The 23,420-nt window shown below is 35.5% G+C and overlaps 1 protein-coding gene across 1 annotated transcript in view; it reads right to left on the reverse strand.

Moving 5' to 3' along the window:
• The window catches only part of nectin4b (nectin cell adhesion molecule 4b), a 51,443-nt gene extending 30,262 nt beyond the window's left edge, over positions 1-21,181 (reverse strand). Inside the window, exons 1-3 of the mRNA XM_001334949.9 lie at positions 20,916-21,181; positions 6,244-6,432; positions 1,883-2,050 (exon numbers count right to left, since the gene is read on the reverse strand). Coding sequence (XP_001334985.6) covers positions 1,883-2,050; positions 6,244-6,432; positions 20,916-20,961 — 403 coding nt within the window. The 5' untranslated portion in view covers positions 20,962-21,181. The remainder of the gene's footprint in view (positions 1-1,882; positions 2,051-6,243; positions 6,433-20,915) is intronic.
• Between the last annotated feature and the right edge of the window lie 2,239 nt (positions 21,182-23,420).

A 23,420-nucleotide genomic window follows, 5' to 3' on the forward strand; every position in this document is an offset into this window, starting at 1 on the left:
TTTTTGGAGCTTTGGCTGAACATATCATTCACAATTAATACAATTACAGATTAACAGATAAATAAACAAAAAAACATAAATAAACACATAGTAAAAAAATATTAAAATAATTATTATTGTTTTTAATAATAATAATAATAATAATAATAATAATAATAATAATGAAAAAATAAAAATATATATGATAATATTAACAACAACAACAACAACAACAACAACAACAACAACAACAACAAATATAGAACATAAAATATATAATAATAATAGTAATAATAAAATAATAATAATAATAATAAGTAAATAAGTAAACAAAAATAAATATACAATTTAACAATATTAAAATAAATAGAAATTATATAAGTAAATAAAATAAAATATATGATGAACAATGTCAGTAGTAATAATAACAATTATAACATATACAAAGATAATAATATTAATTAAATAAATAAATAAAAAATATAAAAAGGTTAAAACAATAATAAAAATAATAACTTATTATTATATAAGTAAATAAAACAGATATACAATATCATCACGATAATAATAATAATAATAATGTTAATAATATTAATAATATTAATAAGTAACAAAGTAAATAGGATTTAAAAAATAATAATATAATAATAGTAATAATAACATTAATAATGACAATGATAATAACAAATAGAAAATATATAAAGATAATAATAATAATAATAATAATAATAATAATAATAATAATATGTATTATTATTATTTTTAAATAAATATAAAACAATAGTATTAATTATAATATAATAACAAAGTAAATAAAATAAACATACAATATGATAATAATGATAATAATAATACCAACAACAACATTATTAATAATAATATTAATAATATATTTAAAAAATATAAAATAATAATAATAGTAACAATAATAATATTAATAATATAATAATACAAACATTATTATTATTATTATTAATAATAATAATAATAATAATAAATAATACATATATAATAATATTAATTATAATAATAATAATATTAATAATAGTAACAGTAGTAATAATAATATAATAATAATAAAATATATAAAGATAATAACATTAATAATAATGATAATAATAATAATATATTAAAAATATATTATAATAATTGGCAAAAAATAAAGATATAAGATGATAATATTAGGAAGAAGAAAAAAAAATGAATAGATAGAACTTAAATAATAATGATAATTATAATAATATAAATAATAATAATAATAATAATAATAATAATAATAATAATAATAATAATAATAACAATAATAATATAAATAAAATCATACAAAGACAATATTTATAATAATAACAATATAAATAACATTATATGGAATATAGACAGAACAAAAGTGTAAAGTTTGTTGTTTGTGAGATCAGAATATAGATGAGAATAAATATTTTATTGTATTGTGCACTGTGTATGTACAGACTCTATTCAAACGTATTGACCTTATTCTGGACGTCTGAACAGCTGCAGCTATTGAAATCTTTTTGGCTCCAGACTTCCGCTCTCATTCATTGATTTTTAGATGTTAAAAACAGCTCGTTGTGCTGCTTGGCTATTTTCTTAACACATTATTCTACTTTCTACCTATATTCATGAACACACTTGCTTGTCGAGGAACTAATTTGACCGTTTTGTGCCGTTAATTATCCCTAGTCATTTCTTCCATAAGGCATGAGCGCTCCTCCACACTGAAGATTAAGGTCAATATTCTCCTAAAAGTCACAGCATTTTGTATACGTGTATCCTGTCAGTGTATTCTGCAGTGCCTGGAGTCAGCACCTCAGCTTTTCCCTCATCATAGCACACATGCTGCTGGTAATGTGAGATTAAAAGTGATGTGAATGAGTGCGAGTCTCACTCCAGACGCTCAGGCTGATCCTCCTCTGGAAGTTTCCGGATGGGAAGGTGGCGATGCTGCAGGTATAAACACCTTCATCCGCCCGTACAGTGTTCTCGATCAGTAGAGTAGAGTCAGTCAACGGATCTGGACTCTCAAACCGAAAACCATCCGCAAACTCAGGAGACACTGAAACAGCAGCAGAAGATTACAGTCTGGATTATAGGATCTCTCGGGGTTATTTACAGCGACTCACTTCATCTTGGTTTAACGATAAAGCTGATCTGATCGTCAAAAGCACAGGAGTAAATAAAGCCGTGCCACATTCATTCATAATGATTATTTGACATGGGCTGTGTCCGAAACCGCATACTTCCATACTATATAGTACGCTAAAATCAGTATGCGAGCTGAGTAGTGTGTCTGAATTCATAGAATTCGAAAATCAGAATGTGAGAAGTACCCGGATGACTTACTACTTCCGGCGAGATTCTGGAATGCGCATCCCAAGCATGCTGCGCTATCCCATGATGCCCCGCGAGAGAATTCATGAATGGAAGCGACGCAACTGACGCAGGTAGGTTATGTGATAAAGACAAAATAGCGGATGTAGTACAACCCAATTCCATTCATACTTTTTACATGTATCCCGTATAGAACGCACTTTTCTAACGGCCGAGTAGTGCGTTTACATTCAAATGCAGTACCTACTGAGTAGTAGGCGATTTCAGACGCAGCCATGGACATCACAATTACACTGGACAAACCAAATGCACTGTGTTTTAGCAGACTCGCTGACAACGACAGACAGACCCATCTCCATCCATCTGTTCATCTGTCATTTTATCCTTTCATCCATCCGTCTGTCAGTCTAACTTTCGATCTATTGTTCTATCATTCTGTCTGTCTATCTGCCATTCCATCCATTCGTGCATCCATCCATCTATCTATCTCTCTATCCATCTATCTACCCATCTGTCATTCTATCCATCCATCCATCCATCTTGATCCATCTACCTACTTCAATCTACCCAAGTATCTATCAATCTATCTCTATCTATCTATCCATCCCTCTGTCCAGCTGTCATTCTATCTATCTATCTATCTATCTATCTATCTATCTATCTATCTATCTATCTATCTATCTATCTATCTATCTATCTATCTATCTATCTATCTATCTATCTATCTATCTATCTTTCCATCCATTCATCCATCTATCTATCCTATCTTGTTCTATCTACCTAGTTTAATCCACCCATGTATCTATCAATCTATCCATCCATCCATCCGTCTGTCTGTCTATCTATCATTCTTTCCATCTATTTGTCCATCCATCCATCTGTCATTCTATCCATCCATCCATCTTGATTTATCTACCTACTTCAATCTACCCAAGTATCTATCAATCTATCTCTATCTATCCATCCATCCCTCTATCCAGCTGTCATTCTATTCTTCTATCTATCTATCTATCTATCTATCTATCTATCTATCTATCTATCTATATATCTATCTATCTATCTATCTATCTATCTCTTGTTCTATCCATCTCGTTCCATCTATCTATTTATCCATCCATTCATCCATCAATCTATCCTTATATTCATCTTTCTATCCTTCTTTCCATCCATCTGTCATTCTATCAGTCTATCCATCCACCTCCTGTTCTATCTATCAATCTCGTTCTATCTGTCTTGTTCCATCTATCCATCCATCCATAATTCTATTCTTCTATCTATCTATCTATCTATCTATCTATCTATCTATCTATCTATCCTTCTATCTATCCATCCACCTCTTGTTCTATATATCCATATATCCATCATTCCATCCATCCATCATTCTATCCTTCTATCTATCCATCCACCTCTTGTTCTATCCATCCATCCATCCATCCATCATTCTATCCTTCTATCTATCTAACTATCTACCTCTTGTTCCATCTATCCATCCACCTATTGTTCTATCTATCTATCTATCTATCTATCTATCTATCTATCTATCTATCTATCTATCTATCTATCTATCTATCTATCTATCTATCTATCTGTCTATCTATCTGTCTATCTATCTGTCTATCTATCTGTCTATCTATCTGTCTATCTATCTATCTATCTATCTATCTATCTATCTATCTATCTATCTATCTATCTATCTATCTATCTATCTATCCACCTCTTGTTCAATCTATCAATCTTGTTCCATCTATCCATTTATCTATCACAGTGTTTGGTTTGTCCAGTGTAATTGTGATGTCCATGTCAAATAAACATTATAAACTAGGGTTGGGCATCTAAGCTATAATGCCGATCCGATACGCATCTCGATACAAAGAATACGATCCGATATATTAGCGATACATTTGTGACATATTGCGATGCAACACGATACGATTCACACCCATATCACGATACAATGCGATAATTCAGCACTAACTAATTAGATCAAGTTTATGAGATGATGTGAAAGAGGATGCTGTGCCATTGAATGAGTTTGATTATTTATAAACCAAGCAAAACCAAGACTTTTTTACAAACTGGCTCTTCTCTCAGAGCCAGAGTGTCAGTTTACAGTAGAGGGCCATTTTAGAACATATAGCACATATTATTTAAGTACTTTCAAGATAAACAGAATGTATAAGTGCAATATATATTAAAAAATATGTATATATTTGCACTCTTTCAACATAAATAAATTTAGCATTGCACAACAAGAATTGTGATTTAACTTTTCAACTATGAAAACAAGTTTTACAAAGATATATTTTGCCACTGAATATTCAAAACTTAAGGTGGTGAACTAGCAGTGTTATGCTGCTTTGAAACATCACTGTCACTGTAAACAACAGGCTAATAAAAATATAACAAACCAGCAATCTTCTTGCTGTGAGGTGGTCAAACTACCCACTGTGCCACCGTGACACCCAATTATTTTTATCATTATCATTATTAATATTATTATTATAATTAAATAAAAATTAACAGGAGGAGGTGTTTAAAACCTTCGTTCTCCGTGACACTAGGCTGAATATCTTTGCAGATGAACAATGCAATAGCATCCGTTATTGGCGTAGAGCGAGCAGAACTGTTGCGCATGGATAAAAAAACTTGCAATGCTTTTCTCACCACTTTTGGAGCTGGTTGAAGCAGTGCGAAAGCCGGGGATGCAGGAACACTGGAAGATGCTTTCACAACAACACCGTGGCGCCGCTTCAAGTGAGATTTCAGATTAGTCGTACTGCCCGCGTATTTTACAGATGCTCGGCACATTTCGCAAATTGCATCTGTCCTGTCATGTCGTCCATCCTTAAATCCATAATGTTGCCATACTTTAGATTTAAAACTCAGTGGGGAATAAAATGTTTGTTTTGCTTCTCGCGCTTTCTGAGGGCGCTCCACTAGCTTCATCCACACACCTGATACACTGAGTTGTAGTGTAAGTGTACACATCCGCAAATCCGTTGCTAAGGCTTACTTTATGTAGGTCGATTAAATTATGCGCCAAAAACAGGTTAACAACACTTGTTAATAAATAAAAAATACATTCTATATTAAAAATATAAGCTGTATCTCGGAAAAATCGATGCATCTCGCAAAAACCGATGCATCTCGATTTGCTTCCAAAATTTCATTCATCCTCTGCTGCTCAACCGATGCACTCGCATCGTGCACGCGCATGACCGCGTATCGATACATATCGGTTAATCTTCCCATCCCTATTATAAACGAATGTCGAATGAATATGAAAGAAAGATTGATAGACAAATCGAGCGATAGAAGGAAGGAAGATTCAGAAGGTAAAATCCTGACTGCCATAATGTTTTATCTTGCGGCCCTCATTCACTGCCACAGTATGAGCAGCGTGAACACGTGAAACAGCATCAGGGCGAGTAAATAAAGACAAACCATAATATATATATATAATGTTTATTTGTGTTGTGACTATTTGTTAAAGCATTGCAACACAGATGGCAGATGAAGCCCTGAACACAATACACTATTGAAAACCTCCGTCATGACAGACAGACACACGTCTCCAGGTGACAAACACACAATGCAGAGCAGGAAACCTGTGTGTGTGTGTGTGTGTGTGTGTGTGTGTGTGTGTGTGTGTGTGTGTGGAGATTTATGACAGTAAGTGTTTGAATGTGCTGAATGTGTGTCCATGTCACACACGGTACAGAGAAAATTAAATAAATAAAGCCTGATTTGCAGATTATTCAGATGTTTTGCATGATGAAATATGACCCGAACATTTCTCCAACAGGTTCTGTGAGATTCGAGCGTTTGCGTTTATAAATGAAGCGATGTCTAAAAGAATGACGAGTTTATGATTCAGTGATATAGAAAACAATAAACATATATCAAACACACACACACCTTTGGGTCCCTCAGTGTAGTGTCCGGTGATGATCTGCTGTGTTTTTCCGGCAGGTGTGTGTCTGCTCCAGGTCACCTGTACCACAGTCACATCTCTGGGCGCCACAAACACACACTTCAGCCTCGCCTCGGAGCCGCTGAACGAGCGCAAGGACATCGGCGAATCCATGAACTCACTGCAAACACATACTGACAAACACACACAGACAGTGTGTGAGAAAATGAGTGTGTGAGAAAGAGTGTGTTAATATTAAACCACACTATCAGAATCAATCATTCCAAACCAGAGAAACAGGACAGAGAAACTGAAGGCCGTTCCCATGCTGCTCCATGAGTGTTACAGGTGTGTGTGTGTGTGTGTGTGTGTGTGTGTGTGTGTGTGTGTGTGTGTGTGTGTGGCGGAGAGAAATCAATGCTGAATGCAAATAATAAAACACATTCCTTATCACTCGTTTCTAACATCAAAGGATGCAGTTGATTAGAGGGATACAAAGTTAGCGTTAGCTCTACTATAAAAGATCTGGGTGTTATATTAGACAGCAATTTAACTTTTGAAAATCAAATATCCCATGTCACAAAAACTGCCTTCTTTCATCTGAGAAATATCGCTGAGTCATGAAGTATGCTATCAATCTCTGATGCAGAAAAGCTAGTCCATGCTTTTATGAGCTCTAGGCTGGATTACTGTAATGCTCTGTTTGCTGGCTGTCCAGCATCCTCTATTAATAAACTTCAGCTAGTGCAAAATGCAGCAGCCAGAGTTCTGACCAGGTCTAGAAAATATGATCATATCACCCCAATGTTTTCCTCCTCACACTGGCTGCCTGTTCAGTTTCCTATTGAATTTAAAATATTGCTTTTTGCATATAAAGCTTTAAATAATCAAGCTCTTGTTTATCTAACCAACCTTCTGTCTCGCTACAATCCAACTCGCTCTTTAAGATCTCAAAACTCAGGGCTTCTGGTACTACCTAGAAAAGCAAAGTCTACTAAAGGAGGTCGAGCCTTCTCATTTATGGCTCCTACACTCTGAAATAGCCTTCCTGATAATGTTCGAGGCTCAGACACACTCTCACAGTTTAACACTAGATTAAAGACCTGTCTCTTTAGTAAAGCATACACTTAATGCATCACTTGTATGATACATGAATGTGCTCCACACATCTCGTTTATATACACTATGAACAACAGCTACGCTAATTATTCTCTTTATTCTCCATTTCCACCTGACAATACTCATCCTGAGGCCTTGCAGCACCACTGATTGGATCCAAGACCAGAGACGAGATGATCCCAAGGTTCCCATAATCCTGGACCAGGCCGTATCCTGAGCAGTTGCTGTGGTGGTCATGGAGGAGTGGAGAGCATGAGACTGATTCCTGTGACGCTCCAGGGATAGACGAGTCTTCACTGAGGTCTAGCGTTCTCCAGCCTCCGGCGCCTAGACTACAGCTCTGCACAAGACGTTTAGCCAGGAGAAATGGTCGTGCTCAACTGAGCCTGGTTTCCCTCCAGGTTTTTTTAATACTTCATTTTTGCCTTTGGACAAGTTTTTCACTCTCTGCTGTCGCCACTGGCTTGCATGGTTCGGCATCTGTAGAGCTGCGCATCGATGAATTTGCTCTTCAGTGTTTGGACTCAGTAGTGAATATTAAACCACACTGAACTAAGCTGAGCTGAACTGAACTTAAACACTGAAAACTGAACTACACTGCTTCAATTCACTACAATCTTCTATGTGAAGCTGCTTTAACACAATCTACAATGTAAAAGTACAGTACAAATAAAGGTGAATTGAATCAACTATTTTGCCTTAAATTCATCAGAAAGTCTAATAAATATATGAAACATCCCTACCTTATTGCATCAATGTCTGATGCAGAAAAGCTTATTCATGCTTTCATTGCATTGCATTGCATTTCAGTGCATTGGCTCTCTATTAAATATCCTATAAATTTAAAACTTGACACATTTAGTCATTTAGCAGACGCTTTTATCCAAAGCAACTTACAAATAAGGACAAGGAAGCAATTTACACAACTATAAGAGCAACAATGAATAAGTGCTGCAGGCAAGTTTCAGGTGTGTAAAGTGTAAGCAGTAAGTGTAAGTGTAAAGCAAAACATTAGTAATTTTTTATTTTATTTATTTTTTTTGAAGAACAGTTAGTGGTGGAGCCAGAGAGGCAATTGCAGATTAGGAAAGGAAGTGGAGACTAAATAGTTGAGTTTTTAGTGGTTTCTTGAAGACAGCGAGTGACTCTGCTGATCTGATGCAGTTAGGGAGTTCATTCCACCAACTGGGCAGATTGAAAGCGAGAGTTCGGGAAAGTGATTTCTTCCCTCTTTGGGATGGAACCACGAGGCGACGTTCATTCACAGAACGCAAGTTTCTGGAGGGCACATACATCTGCAGAAGTGAGAGCAGATAAGAAGGAGCAAAGCCAGAAGTCGCTTTGTAAGCAAACATCAGAGCTTTGAATTTGATGCGAGCAGCAACTGGCAGCCAGTGCAAACGGATGAGCAGCGGAGTGACGTGTGCTCTTTTAGCTTCATTAAAGACCACTCGTGCTGCTGCGTTCTAAAGCAGCTGAAGAGGCTTGATAGAGTTAGCTGGAAGCCCGGCTAGTAGAGAGTTGCAGTAATCCAGTCTGAAGAGAACAAGAGCTTGAACAAGGAGTTGAGCTGCATGTTCAGATAGGAAGGGTCGGACCTTTCTGATGTTATAGAGTGTGAATCTGCACGATCGAGCAGTTCTAGAGATGTGGTCAGAGAAGTTTAGTTGGTCATCAATCGTTACTCTAAGGCTTTTCACCATTTTGGATGCAGTAATGGTTGCCCCATCCATCTGGATTGAAAAGTTAAGATGAAACTCTGCTGGGTTACCAGCACTTGTTTTGTCTGTAATTTTATTAGCATCTTCATAAGGGTGGTGCTGTTTTAAATGATGAAACAGGTGTGTGGTGTTGCCTGCTTTTGATGACACGAGTCGTCTGTGCAGTTTGCAGTGCACGTTGCTCTGTTATATGTCGGATTGCAAAAAAACTGTAGCTCCAGACTGATGTGACGTTTCCAGTCTGTGACTCTGACCTTTTTTCACCTTATTTTTCCTCACTCCTCTAAGTGCAGCTAGCACTGTATGGCTGTAAACTTGTAAACTGCGTGTGGCATCCGAAATTGCAGGCTGCAAAATTCCTGCGCAGCGTTACGCATAGTGCACAAATATTATTGAGCAATTATCAAACTGTCATTATCGTTTTATTGGAAAATATATATAGTGATCATTATCGATATTGAATTATCGCCAAGCCCTACTGCCAACATATCAAAGCGTTTCAACATATTTACAGTGTTTTACTGTATTTTATATTTGTCAATAGTAGATATTTAATAGTAGATACTCAGTCAGTCCAGCAAAAAGTTACGAATTGCCGTGAGATTGTGTTGGTTAATATAGAGGAAAATAACAGTGTTGTTTAAGAAACCTTATCTAATATGAGACGGACTCGATTTCAGCTGTAATTCTGCTCTATTTACATCAGCTTCAGTCATAACAGGAGGAGCTCAGCACGAAAGAATGAGGGAAAACTGAGCTCTAACTCTCATTTCAGCTCATATTAAAGACTCTGATTTGTGTGCTCATTTAACAGTGTTGAGGATCTGTGTTGAGTTTCAGTCTTGTGTCCGATGTAAAACTATCCTGAGGGAAAACCAGTCCAGACACTACAGTCAAGACACCCGCCCGTCATTCACAGAGAACAAAACCAGACACAAGAAGAAGAATGAAGAGAGAGAGAGAGAGAGAGAGAGAGACTTGAACAACTCTTTAATTATAACACAAGTACAAAAACATACATGTATATTGTTATTATTATTATGATTAATAAATATATATAATCTTAAAGAAAAGGGAAGGAGAGAGAGAATTAAAAACAAAAGAGAAAGAGAGAGAGAATTAGCTCTTGCATTTCTGGTTATTGTTTGTTCTCGTCTCAGCTGACTGACACACACACACACACACGCTAAACTGAACAATACACACACCTAACATAATACACACACACACACACACCACACATTTAACAATACAAATAGACACCACACACTTGACACACACACACACACACACACAGAGAAACGCCACACAAAGACAATTGTCTGACACACACACACTGACATACATTTCACACACCCCACACTTAGCAATACAAAAACGCCACACGCTTGATATGCGCACACACACTGTCATGCCACATGCTTCACACACACACACACACACAATAATAAAAAAAAACATCACACAATTAACACACACACACACACAATAAAAAGACACCACACACTTAATACATACAAATGCCACACAAAGACAAATCACACACACACACCGAAGTACTTAGGAATACACATGCCACAAGCTTAATTTACACACACACACACACACACACACACACACACGCACGCACGCACGCACACACGCACACACACGCACACACAAACAGTCACGCCACACACTTAACCTAATACATACACTTAACATAACACACACACACACACAATACAAAGACACTACACACTTAATACATACAAATGCCACACAAAGACAAATCTCTCACACACACACACACACCGAAGTACTTAGGAATACACAAGCCACAAGCTTAATTTACACACACACACACATATACACACACAAACAGTCACGCCACACACTAAACCTAATACATACACTTAACATAACACACACACACACACACACAATACAAAGACACTACACACTTAATACATACACAGGTATGATACACAAAACAATTTACACACACAGACATACATTTCACACGTAACACACGGCATGCCACATGCTTAATATGCACACACACACAAACACACTCATGCCACATGTACACACAGTCACGCCACACACCAAGCACATACACACACACCTAACATTACAAAAAGACATCACACACCTAATACACACACAGACATGCACACAAAGACAATTCTCACACAGACATACATTACACGCACCACACACATAGCAATACACACACAGCATGCTTAATGTGCACACAGACATGCCAGACACACACACGCCACACAAAAGACAAATCTCTCTCACAAACACACACACACACCGAAGTACATTTTACACACCACACACTTATTAATAGACGTCACATGCTTAATACACACACACACACACACACACACACACACACACACACACACACACTTTTTCACACCACACACACTTAGCAATACTAAAACGCCACATACATGCACACACTGACATTCCACATGCTTAACACACACATACACCACTAGCTTAGAACACACACACACCCACCACACTTATTAATAAAATACAGACACACACACACAACTAAATGTGTATTTCACTTTATATAGTAAACAATACAATCTCTCTCTCTCTCTCTCACACACACACACACACACACACACACACACAAACACACACTTCATACAGTACACAACACTTAAGAATACAAACAATTCAAACACAACACACACACACACACACACTGACATGCATTTGACACACCATCCCACACTTTAACAATACACACATGCCACATGCTTAATACTCACACACACAATTAACATACACAGCTCAAGGTTAACAATACACACTACATTAAACAAAAACACACAATTCGCCCACACACAGAAGACATTTCACACACACAGCAATACACACATGCTTAATATGCACATGGATTGGCCACACACACAACATTTAATACACAGTGATAAGCCACATGCTTACACACACACACACACACACACACACACACACAACATTTAGTACATGGGGATAAGCCGCATACACACACACACACACACACACACACACACACACACACACACACACACACACACACACACACACACACAACTAGCTTAACAATTGGAACCATACGCTTAATACAAAAACACACACACACACACAGAAATTACACTTAACACACACACTTACATGCCATTCACTTAACATAACACACACACCCAACATGTAACATAACTAACACAATTCTTCTCACACACTGAACAAACACAATGACAACTCACACACACGCACTGAAACTACACACACCTAATACACACAGACACTGCACAGTTCGTACAGTGACATTACACACTTAATACATGCGCGCGCACACACACACACACATTCACTCTAACCTGCTACACAGATGCGCAAGATGTTAAGCATAACAGACAATTCACTCACACACAGAACACAAACACACTGACATTTCACACACATGCAGACAACACCTGCTCACACACACACACACAAAAAACAACTGACATACGCATACAAAAACTACACACATTCATACCCCATGCTTAAAACAAGACAGCGCGCACACACACACACACACACACACACACACACACACACACAAATTGAAACTACACACTTAATACACATATACACACCATACACTTAGCAACACATTCAACATACACACACTAGTCACTTAATTCAAACACAAACCATACAATTCACACAAACTGAACACACGCACACACACACACATGCACACACACACACAGTCAGTTTCCTCCATCAGTGAGTAATGATTTTTAAATCTGCTTGAACTTTAATGACGGTAAAAACAGCAGTAAAGAATGTGACTGAACCACATAGCAGATAAACACCTTACTACACACACACACACTTCAGAATACCAGCCACACTCCATTAACAAACTCCTCTCCATTTCTCCAGAGTAAGTCAAACCATGAAAACAGAGAGGAGAACACGATAAACGACAACTCATCTCCATATCTCCATTCACTACAGCATGCAGTCAGCCAATTGAACATGTCACCTGTAAAACACACCAGTATCCATGTCCACACACACGCAGAACTGATTTTAGATGCTATCATCTTGCCTATTAAAAGGATTTAGTACTTTTTTATTCACAACTAGTGCATGTTCCACACACACACACACACACACACACCAGTACACTGAAAACATACCAACACGTATTCTAATACTCAATCAATACTCATTAGATACTAAATGCATTTGCTAGACACTCGTACCATTTAAACAGATATTCCCTGTTAATCTGTAGACACAACTTCCTAATAAATGAATAATAGTATGTGTTTTTTAGATATTTGTATTTATTTATTTGATACACAACTACTTACTTTGAAGGTGCAGCAGGCGATCTGCCATGATGCCATCGGTTAGCATAATGGCTGTAAAACACAGTCTCTCCCCTACTGTCTGAATGCGTGAACATTAAAGGTGACAGAGACCCACTCGAACTAGATCATGTCATTCTCCAGATAGAAAACTTTACAGTACTTTATAACACTACCATTGTGAATGATTAAACTGTGTTATATCAGCACGCTTCAGTTGTGTAGCAGCAGAACTCGTCATAATGTGCAATATTTCATGCATCGCTGCTCTCACTCTCTCACACACTCTGTCCTAAAGACACTACTGTATGCTGAGTGCTTGGCCGGCGGCGTGCAGGAATTACACTTATTACCAGAGGTGGGAGTAAGTCACACATGTGCAATTCACAAGCAAGTCTCAAGTCATAACCTTCAAGTCTCAAGTAAGTCAAGTCATTTTTTGTCAGACTCAAGTCAAGTCATTGCTTATTTCAAGTCAGGCCAAGTCAAGTCATAGCTTGGTCTAGCAAGTCACTTTCAAGTCAATCTAATTATATATATATCAGAATCAGATGGCTCTTTGCCTTTTTCCTCAGGGGAATGAGTGTGCTTACAGTACTTCAAAGCCATTCATATATTATACTATTAATAAACGAGACCCTAAATGACAAAACCAATCTTAAAGTGCACAGGCACATTGTTGGGGGGAAAAAATTATTGAATCAAAATGATAATTTTTTTTTATTACAAAAAACATTATTGTTATTATTATTCCTCAGACATTTTGCACATTTCAATAACTCCAATAAAAATGTTTTCATTAGTAATATGAATTGAAACGCACCCTTTACCCACATCACATAAATAGTTACCTATATGCGACAAACAAAATATTTCCAATTTTTTGCAATCATAACTACATTTATTATGACAATGTTATACACCGTTTGCGGTCAATGCATTAAAGTAAAAAAAAAAAACTGTTAAAAAAGACATCCACTTTCTCTTACCTATTCAGGAGCCATGTGCGCCGCTGACAGGTCAAATCTGCTTCTCTCTTTCAAGTTCAAAGCAAATTTGCATGCAAAAGCATTTTAGATATGTATATAAAATAGCCTATGTATTAGCCTAATGACATCAAATTAAAATACAGCAAATGTAGATGTGTCAGACTAAATAGTATAAACTTTGATTAGTCGTCTCGTTTGTAATCTTTAAACCCGAAAAATATGCTATCCTCGGCGGAGCGCCTTCCATTTTTCATCATCGCATTCTGATGGACGAATAGCAAATGAATCATTCAAATGAATCGTTTAAATGAATCTAATGAATCATTTAAATCGGTTCTTAAAGGGTCACGAAACACCAAAACACATGTGTTGAGCTGTTGACAGTGTATGTGTCCCACACAAATGTGTCCCACACTGCTAAAAACACTATTAGGACACCTATATTTCACTAAAAAGTGTAAATTGGTTGTTTTTGCGTTATTTCAAGCAAATTCGTACTTCCGGTTTGAAAGAATTTTTGAAGCTGCGTCACGGTCATGACATAATAGCGTGTATTCCAGCGTGCAGACTGGACGTCTGTGCCAGAGTGTGTCTTATTACGTCTTACAGTGTGATGCATTAATGCATGAGTAAGGCTTGGTTCAAACCAATCAGCGCGCTCTATTGTGCAACTTCATTAATATTCATTACTGTCACAGTGTTTAGACGACAGAGACGCCACGTTGTGTTGGCAAAACAAGTGTGAAGTGTTGCTTTTATAGTTTGCTGCAGTGAAGTTTGCCGTTTTCATTTTCTCTCTGTGAGAGCTTATCTGGAGTCACGTGTGGATTAACAGTGTACGCGACACTCGACAACAATGACTTACGTGTCTAAGGAGGATTATTGTTTACCTGAGAGCTGTTCTCATCTGCAAACGCTGAGATCCGGATTCACTTGTAGTCTCCTCTTAATAAAGACACGGCTCTAGTTGCTGGTGATTGTCCTGTCTCTACAGATTTGGTAAGTGAGCGACCAGTGCTCTTTGTTTATTCAGTTTGTTCGTATCGAATTAAGTTAACTATTGCACCGAGTGCAGAAATGTTAGCACCGCATTTAATGACCAGAATAACACACGCGGCTTTCTGACGCTACCTGCCGTGTGCATCTAAGTTTCCGGGAAATGCTGAGTTTTTTTTTTCTCTCATTCGCCGTGCGGTATCAAACATTGCATGAAAAATACACGCTTGCAGCAGCTCCTCGAATCAAATATCTGGTTTGTCGTGAGGGACATGAATGAATTCCCTGAATGAAAGAGCCAAACTGCAGTTAAAGTCCACCATTTAATAATTTGGCAAATAATTCGACTACAGATGTCCATGTAGGTTAAACACCATCACTTTCTCCTGTCTGTGTGTGTGTGTATTTTGACTCTGAAACTCGCGCGTGCACAAATAGACACTCCCACACCCTCCCACTTTAGTTCCTCTGACACTCCCCCCTAAACAGAGCTGGACACGCCCACTTTTCTGACTTTTTCCAAAGTAGAGGTGTGAAAACACCCTGCTGAAACGAGGGGGTTTCATGGCCCTTTAATGAACCGAATGATCCAGTCCAGCAAATTCAACTGATTCTTTTGAACTGATCTGACAACCGATGAGCTGTTAATACTGCGCATGCATGACTTTCAGTTTTATTTTTGAAAGCTTAATATATAATAAACGGTTGTGTATTTAACAAAAACAAGTTATTTTCCGAGTCATTTAACTCAAGTCCAAGTCTCAAGTCATGACAGTCAAGTCGAGTCTTTTTTGGATATTTGTTAAGCAAGTCTCAAGTCCTAAATTTTGTGACTCAAGTCTGACTCGAGTCAAGTCATGTGACTCGAGTCCCCCATCTCTGCTTATTACTAAGCCATACTGACATGCTGTTTCAGACTGAATATTCAGAGTAGCGGTGAACAATAGAGCGCATCACAGGCTGTTATTGATCAATAATGACCCAATGTGAATATAAAAGCATCTTCAGCTCAGTAAAGCAGGCTAGGCGGAATAGCGCTATTGACTGATGTTCTGTTGATAAACTGAATATAAATCTTCATTATCTGCTGTAACAGGACCTTATGAAGCTGAAAATACTCACATCAATCTTTCACCAGGAGATTTCAGTGGCTGAACAACACTTCTGTGCATATAACCCATTCAGAACAACACAATCTACATCAGCTCTGCGTGACTGAAAGAGTTTAACACAGAACACTGTCTAACAGAAACACTTCAGCCGTGGTGTCGTCCTTCCTCCAGCATGCAAAACTCACTCCAATATTCATTGATTTAACAAGTTTTGATTCAGCATTTGCCTTTACTGCTGTCTTTCTTTCTCTCTTGTGTCTACGTGAATAAGCAAACAGTGCTTGAACAGGGATGCACATAAGTCCAAATCTGCATTTGCTGACAGACAGTTTGAGCTCCTGATCAGAAATATTAGAGTTATTAGCTCATCTCTATTTAATCGGATGAACATTTGCTAGTTTTACGCCTCAACCAGAATATAAAAACACATTTAGATCATTTACTTTAATCAGCACTATTGGAATATGAAGAGACTTTCAACCAGCACAACAACACGTTTCTGAAGATGATCCCCCACTGAAATATTATCCATTCATATCTATTAAAATATCTAGTATGCAGTGCATTTGTGGCTACTAAATGTTTGTGCATACTAGTGTAACAAGGGGTATGACACTGACAACAGGGGTGCGGATCCACATGCAGGTTTAATACAATGGTCAGGCAAGCAGTGGTCAACACAGGGGCAAGCAGAGGAATAAGAGCGATCCAGAGTCATAGACAAAATAACAGGCAGATGGTCACAAGGCAGGCAGTAAACAGGATTAAACAAACAAACAAGGCGAGGATCAAAAACACGGAAAAAAGACAAAGGAAAACGCACTGTAGTGTCACTAAGCAGTAGACAAGACTCAGCAAGTGTTTGTGCTCCACATGTAGTGCATTAATCAGTCTTGATCTGGAACCGTTTGTGTGTGTGTGTGTGTGTGTGTGTGTGTGTGTGTGTGTGTGTGTCTTGTATGACTGGGTCCTGTAGTCCAGAAATGGCAGATTTGTAGTCCTTAAGCGATCTGCAGCTACTAGATCGCTGGTGATCATGACAACTAGCAACCATCTGCTAGGAACTAGTAGTTTTTCTAGACAATAGAACTGATTTATAAGATACCAGAACCTGCCAAAATGCAAGGTTTAATTAATAAGATACTAGTTCTTTGTTACTTTTACCAATTTAATAGCTAGTAGTCATTGATTCGGCACTAGTATCTTTTGTAATTATTACTAGTTTTTTTTAACTGCTTTTCAACCACTTAATAAATGTATTACTAATAGTAGTTTAAAATAAATAAAAACAAAAGTCAAGAGTACGTAATCTGATAACTATGAGTAGGTAATGAATAAACATTGCAATAAAATAAATAGGAACTCTTTAAAGGTTCTTAAAACAGTATATAATAAACTACTTGTATTCAATGAATAATTGATGAGTATCTATTTAGATATTCGTGTGCCTAATTAATATGCATAAGTATCCAATAAGAACTAGCACCAACTGAATAAATATCACAATGAAATAACTAATTAATAATTAAAAGCATGTAATGAGTACTAGTATTTATTAAATTAATACTACTAGCTATTCAATAAGTACCGCCAACAAATTCTGTGAGCGCTAGTATGCATTTAGAAGTACCTAATTAATATGCATAAGTATCTAATAAATATGAACTAGTAGCTAATGAAAAATCTATAGTACAAAATAAACAGGAACTATTTAAAAAAAAAAACAGTATCTACTAAATGAATATGCACTAATTTCTCATATTGGGAACTAGTAGCTAATTAATATTAAACAATAGTACAAAATAAATAAGAACTATTTGATAATAGTATCTGCCCAATTAATATGCAAGAGTGTCTCATACATAGGAACCAATAGCCAACGATTAAGCAATAGTACAAAATAAGAACATATATAATAATCGTATCTATAATTATTATGTACAAGTATAATCTAATAAATAGGAACCAGCAGCTGATGAATAAACAATAGAACAAAGTAAACAGGAACTATTTGATAATATTATCTACCAAAATAATATGCACTAGTATCTAGGAACTAGTAGCTAATGAATAAACAATAGTACAAAATAAATAAGAACTATTTGATAATAGCATCTGCACTAATATCTGAAATAGGAACTAGTAGCACATGAATAAGCAATAGTACAAAAATAGGAACTATTTAATAATAGTATCTGTAATTAATATGCACTAGTAATATCTAATAAATAGGAACTAATAGCTAATGAATAAACTATAGAGCGAAATAAATAGGAACTATTTGATAATAGTATCTACATAATTCATATGTACTAATGTCTCATAAATAGGAACTAGTAGCTAATAAATAAACAATAGCACAAAATAAATAAGAACTATTTGATAATAGTATCTGCACTTATATGCACTAATGTCTCGAATAGGAACTAGTAGCCAATAAATAAGCAATAGTACAAAACAAGAACTATTTAATAATAGTATCTGTAATTAATATGCACTAGTAGTATCTAATAAATAGGAACTAATAGCTAATGAATAAACTATAGAGCGAAATAAATAGGAACTATTTGATGATAGTATCTACATAATTAATATGTACTACTAGTGTCTAATAAATAGGAACTAGTGGCTAATAAACAAACAATAGTACAAAATAAATAGGAACTATTTAATAATAGTATCTGCATCTATCTAATTAATATACAATAGTGTCTCATAAACAGGAACCAATAGCCAATGACTAAGCAATAGTACAAAATAGGAACATACATAATAATAGCATCTATATGTATAAGTATATAATAAATAGGAACTAGTAGCTAATGAATAAACAATAGAACAAAATAGGAACTATTTAATTAGTTTAATCATCTAATAGTTTAATTAGAACTATCTGCCTAATTAATATGGACTAATGTCTCATAAAAAGAAACTAGTAGCCAATTAATAAGCAATAGTACAAACATAGGAACTATTTAATAATAGTATCTATAATCAATATGCACTAGTTGTATCTAATAAATAGGTACTAGTAGCTAATAACAAACAATACTACAAAATAAATAGGAACTATTTAATAATATTATCTGTATTTACCTAATTAATATGCAGCAGTGTCCCATAAATAGAAACCAATAGCCAATGATTAAGCAATAGTAAAAAATAGGAACATATATAATAATAGCATCTATAATTATTATGTACTAGTAGTATCTAATAAATAGAATCTATTAGCTAATGAATAAACAATAGCACAAAATAGGAACTATTTAACAATAGTATCTATAACCAATATGTTCTAGTTGTATTTAATAAATAGGAACTAGTAGGTAATAAATAAACAATAGCACAAAATAGGAACTATTTAACAATAGTATCTATAACCAATATGTACTAGTTGTATTTAATAAATAGGAACTAGTAGCTAATGAATAAACAATAGCACAAAATAGGAACTATTTAACAATAGTATCTATAACCAATATGTACTAGTTGTATTTAATAAATAGGAACTAGTAGCTAATGAATTAAACAATAGCACAAAATAAACAGGAACTAGATCTAATGAATTCATTAGTTGCAAATCGATACATACTGCTGACAAATAATTACTAGGATCTATAATAAGTGAGAACTAGTAGATAATGAATAAATACTAGTATAAAATAAACAAGAACTACTAAATTAAGGGTATGTAATTAAGTACTAGTATATAATACTACTAACCAATCAAAATGCAGTAGTATCTCCTAAATAGGAACTACTAGCTAATGAATAAACATTTTTAGCAACTAGTTCATATTAAAGCGAAAATATATTAATAGTTAAGAATATATATATTAAGTTATTCTATTATCTCCTGACAGGTACTACTTAAAAAAAAATACACTAGTTATTTAGATTAAAAAAAATGATTTATTATTCAGATTACATTTTAAATTTTAGTTTGTTTTCAATAGATACCATTTCAAAAATAAGCACCAGTGCCCAATAAAAAATACTTAATGTAAGGCACTAAATGATATTAGTAGACTATCTTAAATAAATACAGGTCATAGTAACATATAAAATAGTACTATTTATAGATTAAAACTGAAATGGTTTACCATACAGACATTACAGCTGACTCGAGTCTTCAAATGAGACTAAAAATACCCCAAAATCACAACAAGTAAACATAAAACCAACAAATAAACTGAGCGAAAAGAAGACACAACTCATGCGAACCCTCAAACCATATTTTATAGCCTATAAATGTCTGCAGTATGAAAACCTAAATGTGTTGATGCGTTTAAAAATGTGCTATAAGTGCTGCATTGAGTCCTGGTTGTTTTTATATGAGTGAAATAATGCACTATATGTGTGTTTTCGTGCATTCTTACCGATGAATGTGAGGAGGAATGCGCCGATGTTCAGTAGTTTAGACATGTTGCTGCTTAATTCACACGTTGATCAACTTTTCTCGCTGTTACTCCTCAACACTTCTCATGTTTTAATCCACGTTCAGGTTTTCTCCAGCGTGCGTCAAAAGGTAAACATTAAACGTACAGAAAGCTGCGGTTTACTCACGCAACATTAGCCGAAAGTCTTTAGGAAGATGTCGATCTTGATGAACTCTAGATTAAAACTCTGTTTGAAGTGAAATGATAACGCTTTCAGGTGAGCATTCACACACCTGTGCTCGCGAGGTCCCGCCCACCCCACTCACACACGCATGCGCATGCGCAACACAAACTCCAACTCTGACCTTTGATTTGTGCACTGAAGCCTTTATAAACTCAGATTTTTCCTCATTAGATCACAGGTCTCTGTGCAGACTTTTAAACATTTCTTAAAAACTCAACTCTTTGAACCCTCTGAAGGTGTTTCGGCGTAAGTGGAGCTTGTGGAATTTGTTTTGTGATGTAAATGTGAACAGGACCAACCAGTTCTTAAGAAATTCCTTACATTTCTTATGGATAAACACACCAACCAACACGAAAATGCATTTACACTCTAAATGAAGAGCTTTCACATTTTACATTTAGCCATTCAGTAAATGTTTTATATTGCATATGCTTAATTTAACGTGGTTCTTGTTCTAGTGGTCCCCTATGCTGCTGATGCTTTAACAGGTAATTTATTTACACAGTTTTATAAGACATTTACACTCTAAAGGAAGAGGTTTTTTTTACATTTAAGCCTACAGTAAATGTAATATATTATATTGTTACTAAGTCTAATATATCCCCCCTGTTTATTTTTTCCCCTATTTCTGTTTAACGGAGAGTAGATTTCTCCAACACATTTCTAATCATAATAGTTTAACAACTCATCTCTAATAACTGATTTATTTTATCTTTGCCATGATGACAGTAAATAATATTAGACTAGATATTCTTCAAGACACTTCTATACAGCTTACAGTGACATTTAAAGGCTTTACTAGGGTAATTAGGGTAACTAGGCAGGTTAGGGTAATTAGGCAAGTTATTGTAACGATGGTTTGTTCTGTAGACTATTGAATATATATATATATATATATATATATATATATATATATATATATATATATATATATATATATATATATATATATATATATATATATATTAAAGGGGCTAATAATATTGACCTTAAAATGGTGTTAAAAAAATTAAAAACTGCTTTTATTCTAGCCGAAATAAAACAAATAAGACTTTTTGAAGAAGAAAAAATATTATCAGACATACTGTGAACATTTCCTGAATCTGTTCAACATCATTTGGGAAATATTTTTTAAAAAATAACCAAAGGGGGGTGAATAATTTTGACTTCAACTGTATATATATTAAACCATCATTACATTATTAATTTAACGTGGTTCTTGTTCTAGTGGTCGCCCTTGTTGCTGTTGCTTTAACAAGTAATTTATTTACAGTTTTATAAGGCATTTACACTAATGGATCATCTGAACTAATCAATATGGGCTGAATTTAAACAAATTAAGTTGAACATTACTAAACTTAATTTTTTTGATTAAATTCAGCCCATATCAGTTGTTTACAACCAATACCTTCATTTTTTTTAGTAGGAATCATTTTTTAGTGTATGCTAATGTTGACCATGCTAGTTCATTATTAGTTCATTTCACAAGAAACAGCTTTGAACTGTTAACTGGCGCCGTCTGCTGGTCATTTGTACTTTTAAGAGTTGCAGTCACTGTAGTTAATTAAGCTGACTTTATCAGCCAGACATCTTAACATTTCGCGATGATTATCATTACTTTGGGTTAAATATACAATTTAAACTGCTGAAAAAACCTAGGCTGGTTGGCTGGTTTTTTGCTATGGTCGACCAGTCTGGTTTTAGAGGGCTTTTGGCCATTTCCAGGCTGGTTTCCAGCCATTTTCAGCCTGGTCTAAGCTGGTAGGCTAGAAAATGACCAGTTAAAACCAGCTTGACCAGCCTGGTTTAAGCTGGACATAGCTTTGGCTGGACTTACACCCTGGCTATAGGCTGGTCAAGCTGGTTTTAGCTGGTCATACCAGCCTGACCAGCTAAGACCAGGTTGGAAATGGATGCAAACCAGCCTGGACATGGCCAAACCCCTCTAAAACCAGGTTGGTCGACCAGCTAAAACCAGCCGTTTTTTCAGCAGGGTATATTAGGGCTACGTTTAATTCAGACGATTCTTTTATCCAAATTAACATCAGTGACGATAAATAAACATTGCTTAAACCACTGGGGGATTTACATTATGTTGTTATAACGTTTTTAAAAAGGTCTGAGGTTAGGCTAGAATTTCCCACTCACGGCTAACTTCTGGTTTGATGCGGTAATTGTGTCATAACTAGAGGAATAGGAGACTGAGACAAACAGTGAATTATTTGAGATACAAACTGGTGTTTATATTAGAATAGATAACT

The sequence above is a fragment of the Danio rerio genome, chromosome 2 (genome assembly GCF_049306965.1).
Source record: "Danio rerio strain Tuebingen ecotype United States chromosome 2, GRCz12tu, whole genome shotgun sequence".
NCBI lineage: Eukaryota > Metazoa > Chordata > Actinopteri > Cypriniformes > Danionidae > Danio > Danio rerio.